The 7,093-nt window shown below is 35.1% G+C and overlaps 1 protein-coding gene across 1 annotated transcript; it reads right to left on the bottom strand.

The window, feature by feature from the left end:
* Positions 1–4,834: 4,834 nt before the first annotated feature.
* LOC113092952 (oligodendrocyte transcription factor 3-like) lies at positions 4,835–6,016 on the bottom strand. Its single transcript, XM_026258750.1, has one exon. The coding sequence runs from the start codon at positions 5,875–5,877 to the stop codon at positions 5,134–5,136; it is 744 nt and encodes a 247-aa protein (XP_026114535.1). The 5' UTR covers positions 5,878–6,016; the 3' UTR covers positions 4,835–5,133.
* Positions 6,017–7,093: the final 1,077 nt, after the last annotated feature.

Genomic DNA, 7,093 nt, shown 5'->3' with positions numbered 1-7,093 from the left:
TAAGGTTTATAAATAAATAAAAATATGGATGTTTTTTTATTTGTTTCTTTTATTTGTCTAATTAATTTTTTAAATTATGAGTTTTTATAAGTTAAAATGTTACATTTACAATAATTTTGGTAAATTAGCTGTCTTGTAGTTTAGAGGACTCGGGGAAAAAATCATAAAACACATAAAATCTCATGGGAGAGAGTTTGTCTCGTCACTCTGTTACACATAATCAAGAAATGAATTTGCTCATAATGGAATAGACACGGGGAGTTTATCACCTCATTAGAATTCAGAAAAGCCCATATGGATTGAATCCTAATGAGAGTGCTTAACTACACACCTGAGGCCCCGGACCCCTCACATTATGTACATGTATGACCCCCATCACAGCTGTGTTTTGCTTGTCATTGAGCACTGAGTGGCTGATAGGAAGTGAGGTTTAACAGGATGTCACCGGGTCAGCATTGCCTTTGACTGAGCGCTGCATCTCTCTTAACTGAAGCCTCCCTGAGCAATATGTGTGTGTGTTCCACAATATGTCCACAAATGCTTCCCAATCCCACTAATTGGGACCTTTGGTTCCCTAATTAACTCTGTCAGTCTGAATCTGGGGCCGCAGAAGGCATTTTCATGTATTGATTAGATGATCCCGCTATGTCACAATCAGAACAGATTGCAGAAGTATCATCAGGCACAAAAACACAAAAAGAGGGAATGAGATTTCATGTAACCACTTACAGACTAGATGGTTCAATCTCAGACATATTTAATCATATTAGAATGATATCTAAAGGATCATGTGGCACTGAAGACTGGAGTAATGATGCTGAAAACTAAGCTTTGATCAAAAAACAAAACAAAAACAAAACTAAGTTATAAACGATAAAATAGCTTTCTACATGCAGCCTTGGTAACTGTTATATAATAATAATAATAATAATAATAATAATAATAATATATATATATATATATATATATATATATATATATATATATATATATATATATATATATATATATATATATATATTTTTTTTTTTTTTTTTTTTTTACAGGAAATCTGTGTATATATTCAAGTTATTTCAACTTCTAATTGTATTTCACAATTTTACTGTTTTAACTGTATTTTAGGAAATAGGTGCTTTTATTTGATCAAAAATACATCAAATAACAACATTGCATGCTCGTTGAGCATAAGAGACTTCTTTCAAAAACATTTTTTTAAATCCTACTGAAAAATCTGTGCATATATAAAATAGTATTTAATAGATTATAAATAGATTTTAAATATTAATCTTTCACAATTTTTCTGTTGTTACTGTATTTTGAAATAAGTAAATGTATTGATAAATAAATATGGTGTGCAAAAAAAAAAACAAAAAAAAAAAAAACATGGTAAAGATACATTTTTTGACATTTACATTTTTGACATTTTAGAAAAAACTACATTTGTTTATATGCTTGCCTATGTGTCTCTACCTTTCCCTAACAAGCATTCACATACAGATACATCCCCTGCTGTTATCTCTCTATGGACTGTTACCATCTGCCCACAATCAGGAAACACCAGCTTTGCACAAGTCAATGTGTCTAATTATCCCTGTGCAGCAGGCCAGGCCACAGCTCACAGTAATCCCCACAATGTGTTCAGCTTCCCATACCCACCTGTGCCTGGGACCTGGAGGGGGGCCCCGACTCAGGGGGGCCGCAGGGACACAGGGACCCGCTGAGGGAGCTTCTTCACCGGGTAGGATGGCAGCTGCCTCCCCCCGCTGGGATGTTCACCAGCTGACTGTGAGCAGGCCCCTGACAGGAGCTCTTTAGCGTTGTCAATGGGCCCATAAATAAGGAGCTAAGGGCCTTTGTGCTGCCGTTGGAGTGTCAGGGCCCTCTGCAGGCTGACCAGGCCGGTTAACGCATCGAGAAAAAAAACACAAAAAGAAGGGACTGTGTTACGGCTGCCCCCTGTGCCCTCTCTTTGTGCTCGAAGCGAGTGCTATTGTCTTCCTCCATTTAGTGTGAGAGGGAGAGGGAGGAAAGCAGAGGAGGAGAGGAGACACATCTCTTCATCTCCCCTCTGATCTTTCAGTTGTCGGCCCGGGATTCCTGTGAGGAGAAATGTGTATTTTTCACGCTTGATTTAGCTCTTGAGAAATACAGTCTCAAACTGTGTGCGTGTGTGTATAAAAGGATTTTGCACAAATGAAGATTTCAAGTACAAAACATCGGATTGCAGCATTTTGCATCCTGCGGACTGGCGCTAGTATGACAAAACTGCAGTCTTAATGGCTCTTTATTTCCATTGATGGTTGCTTGAAGAACGTTTAATGGAACATTTCCATTCTACAAAAGCTTTTTATTTATTTTTTTATAGTGTAAAAAAGGATTTCAGATGTTTAAAATGTTCTTCACACTAAGAAAACGTTTTTTTGGGGAACCAAAAGTGGTTCTATGGCATCACTGTGAAAACCAGCTTTATTTTTAAGAGTGTTGTACCTGTACGTGGTGTGTTAAAGCAAAGAAGCCACTCAAGGCTGTGTGATTTTACTATGCAAAGAGCCTATTTACACTCCAACAGTTTATAAGATAAAAAAGTTCATATTTAATAATTATTTCAATGGATATTTCTTTAAAGTGTCATGTGTTCCTGTCAGTAGATCTGTTGATATTTATGATAACTTTATGTATGATTGCAGAATTTATCATAACTGTTTTCTATTTGAATATACTTTAAAATATAATTTATTCCTGTGATGCAAAGCTGAATTTCCTGTATCACCCAGTCTTCAGTGTCACATGATCTTCAGAAATAATTCTAATATGTTAACTTTCAGCGAAAAAATAAATAAAAATAAAAATACTATTATCAGTGTTAAAATCAGTTGTGCTGCTCAATATTTTTAAATGTATATATATATATATATATATATATATATATATATATATATATATATATATATATATATATATATATATATATATATATATATATATATATGTATGTATGTATGTATGTATTTATTTATGTATGTATGTTTATATTTCAGGATTCTTTGATGAATAGAAAGTTAAAAAGAACAGCAATTATCTGAAATAGAAACCTTTGTAACATTGTAAACCGTCACTTTTGATCAATTTAATGCATTTATGTTATTTATTGAATAAAATTATTAGTTTCTTTAAAAACAAAAACAGTGAAATTGAAATAAATATCAAGTGCATTTTGTCATTTTTATTCTGACCCCTGGTTCATTTCTGATGCCTTTGTGCCTAATATTTTATATCTTCGATTTCAACTATTGGGCATTTTAGAAAGTCTAAAGTCAAAAGATCTTTCCAGCTAACAAATGATGGTGTGCGCAGCTGTCAAAGCCTCTCATGAAAACGACTCCCAGTGAGGACGGCTTGAATATGATCACAGCTTTATTGGACAGTGACAAATCTTCCTGCACAAACATGAAAAGAAGTGCTGGCCGTCCCCTGCGTGTGCTGCACAATGCTGACGCGCCAACCTGGCGACAGCTTGCGTCTCTCTCTCTCTGATTGATGGGTGAGAGTAGGCCCCGGGCTCCGAGCGGTCTGGCTGCTTTGCTTTTTCATACATTAACTAGTCTCGGTACAGATGGTTCAGTCCAAAGGCAGCATTTTATAGCGGGCAGAAATGATGCCTGTGTTTGTTAGCATATGCTAAAAACATAAACACAGTGTGGGCAATATCGCAATAATGGTGCTGGATGAAAGCATATGGACTCATTTTATATTCATATATATCATGAAACGAATTGACGGAACACTGACACATGATTTCAGAACAGATGGGTAGCTGCCATTTTTTATTTTTTTATTTTAAGCACCTCATTATTTTATACTTATATTAGCTTTATTTAAATTAATATGGGTTGTAAGATAAGGTTGTAAGATATTTTTAAGTATAAATTTTCCAAAATGGAGATACATCTAAAACTATTTGAAAATCTGGAATCTGAGAGTGCAAAAAAGAAAAAAAAAATATTGAGATAATTGCCTTTAAAGTTGTCCAAATGAATTCTTAGCAATGCATATTACTAATAATTTATTATATATATTTTTATTTATTTACAGTAGTAAATTTAACCTATATATATTCATGAAACATGATCTTTACTTAATATCCTAATGATTTTTGTCATTTTTCTGGCTTTTGCTAAAAATATACCCCAGTGACTTGAGACTGTTTTTGTGCTCCAGGGTCACATTTAATAATTGTTCTTGAATTATTTAATAGATGTCCAACAATTCCTTCAACTAAAAAAAGTTGTTTTCAATTTTACTTTTTTAGAAGAATAAATTAAGAATACATTTCCTGTTTGAAATGACACAATGGCAATGTAATTTTTTTTAAATAAATGTTTTAAAAATGTTTCACTTTGATACAAATTTGATAATAATAATTAAATTATTGCCGTTAATTTACATTACAGAACAATGTATATGAGATTTTGGGAGATGCTTAATCATCTTTTTCTAAATATATAATTTTCTTAAGATTATTAATTTAAACGTTTTGCATTTTATAATCTTCTATGCAATCTTTAAATATTCTTTATATATATTGTAAAATTGATTGCAATAAAAAAAAAATGCTTTATAATGATGAACTTAAGTAAATAGATCAGCAATTATTCCTAATATAAAGTGTGATGCTTGCAACACCAAGGTCATGGGTTTGAGCTTGAAGGCTCTTTTAAGTCTCTTTTGCTAAAAGTTTCTGTCAAATACTTAAACGTGAATTTTTTTCTTTAAATTATTAGGGGCACTTCTGAAAAATTGTTTAATTGATCAAATGAAGACACTGAAAAATAAGGATATTACAATAATAGATGTTTAATTTAAGAAACAAAACTATACATTTTCATTTGTCATTTTGCTACAAAGAAGCACATATGTTTATACAGTGACTATTCAAAAATGCTATAACAGTAAAAAAAAAAAAAAACATTCTTTGATAAAAAAATAGCAGCAGCTTGTTTGAAAAGAAATTCTGTACATGACATTTACAAAGTATACAACACATTTAGCAACACATCCAGATGTTTTCAGTTCTTTTCGAGTCTGTATTTTAAATTCGGCCTTCTCCAGCCTGGAGCCTGACCCTCGCCTGAATCACTTCCCCATGGAGAGGCTGTGCAGGCTGGCTGTGGAAGCAGGGAGAGGCTGGCAGAGGGAGCATGGGCATGGCATGCCGGGAAAATGCCTGTAGCCGCTGGAGAGATGCATAGGGTCTTTCAGAAGGCTGGGAAGAGGTGGAGCAGGGAAACCCAGATACCCAGCCGTGGGTGGAGAATGAGGGGCTTGGCCCACTGTCGGCATGGTGTTGTTGCCCACCAGAGAGTGCAGAGATGGAGCAAGTGAAAGCAGCTGTAACTGGGATGCCGGAGCAGCCGAAGTTGGTTGTAGAACCCGTCTAGCCGAGTGACTCTGACTCCTGGCTCCATAAACGTCACCTACTAGCTTCTTCATCTCCTCCAGAGAGCTGGACAGCATGAGGATGTAGTTTCTGGCTAGAAGCAGGGTGGAGATTTTGGAAAGCTTACGTACGGATGGGCCCTGTGCATAGGGCATCACCTCTCGAAGCCCGTCCATGGCCTGGTTGAGGTCGTGCATGCGTTTGCGCTCGCGGCTGTTCACTTTGAGTCGTAGATCTTGCAGGTCGTCTTTGGAGAGATCGGCCTGTGCGGGGCTCTTTCCACCAGATCCGGTGTTCTGTGATAGCTTTTCAGACCTGGACTGCCCTGTTTCTCTATCTGTGCAGTACGCCTGAAACACTTTGTTGGAGAAAAAGCTGGAGTCCACAGCCAGCTCGGGTGAAGAAGACCGACTGCATGTGGAACTTGCATCAGAATCCATCTTATAACTGTTTACGCGAAGTCTTGGATGAGAACGTGCAGTCTTCTCAAGAACAATCCACTTGCTCGAAGTTTAAAAAGTCAACCTAGAATGCAGCTTCTTTCTCTGAGGATTCAGTTTGTAGGTCTGCAGGAGGAATGAGTGTGTGTGGACACTGGCAGGGCTGTATTTATACTCCTCAGCATCACAAAGACACAATGAGATGCATAATGTGACATTAGGCCCAGGGCCAATGACAGAGAGGCCACACTTTCACCCCCACACACCCCTTCCAGGCCCCAATAGCATTGTATACACCCCGACCCCGCCTCCACAGAAGACACATATGCACACAGACACACAAACTGCAACAGCTAACATGAACATGTATGTGAAAAAAACACTTGGGCCTTGCATTTTCTAATGCTTGCTATGGTTCGCATAATTGAAGTAAAATATGGTTGTGCTTTATTCCTTCTAAAGAATGTGTTAGGAAGGTCTGTTGACAGCTTAAAGGCATCACAATTAATCTAAACATATGTACAAGCCATATTTTACTTCAAAAACCAGTGGGAGGAATTGTTTTTTAAATAAATAAACAAATACATTCATGCCAACAATAATAATATATTAAAAGAAGAAAAATAAAACTACTTATTCATCTAGAGAATGTTTGTTAACACTTTACAATAAGGTCCCATTATCTAACTTTAGTTAATCATTAACTAAAATGAACTACCAATTAAATACTCAATACTCATTAATATTTGTTAAACTTAGTTAATAAAAAACCCAACTGTTCATATTTAGTTCATGTTAGCTCAGGTGAATTAAATTATATTAACAGAGACACATTTTGATTTTAGTAATGTGTCAGTAGATGTTGAAATTAACATTAAGCTTAATAAATGCTGTAGATGTAGTCAACCAATGTTAACCAACTTTATTACCTGTAAAGTGTTTGTTATGTTGTCTTAAAATTATGAATATTTAGAATAAAGCTTTTTTCTATTACTTTAAAACTTTTTATATTTATAATTTTATAGTAAATTGCTTCTTGTATTCCTCATGTGTAAGTCACTTTGGATAAATGCATCTGCTAAATGATTAAATGTATATGTAATATAATGCTGTATTTTTGATAATTAATGAGGATCACCATGGATTAATAAGGATCACAATGAGCAGTTAAAAAACAACAACTCAAAAATATAATGTCCTGATGCATTACAGTAAT

Source organism: Carassius auratus, unplaced genomic scaffold, assembly GCF_003368295.1.
Source record: "Carassius auratus strain Wakin unplaced genomic scaffold, ASM336829v1 scaf_tig00214790, whole genome shotgun sequence".
Taxonomy (NCBI): Eukaryota; Metazoa; Chordata; class Actinopteri; order Cypriniformes; family Cyprinidae; genus Carassius; species Carassius auratus.
Note: the sequence above shows the minus strand (reverse complement) of the source record. Positions and strands in the feature narration are given on the sequence as shown.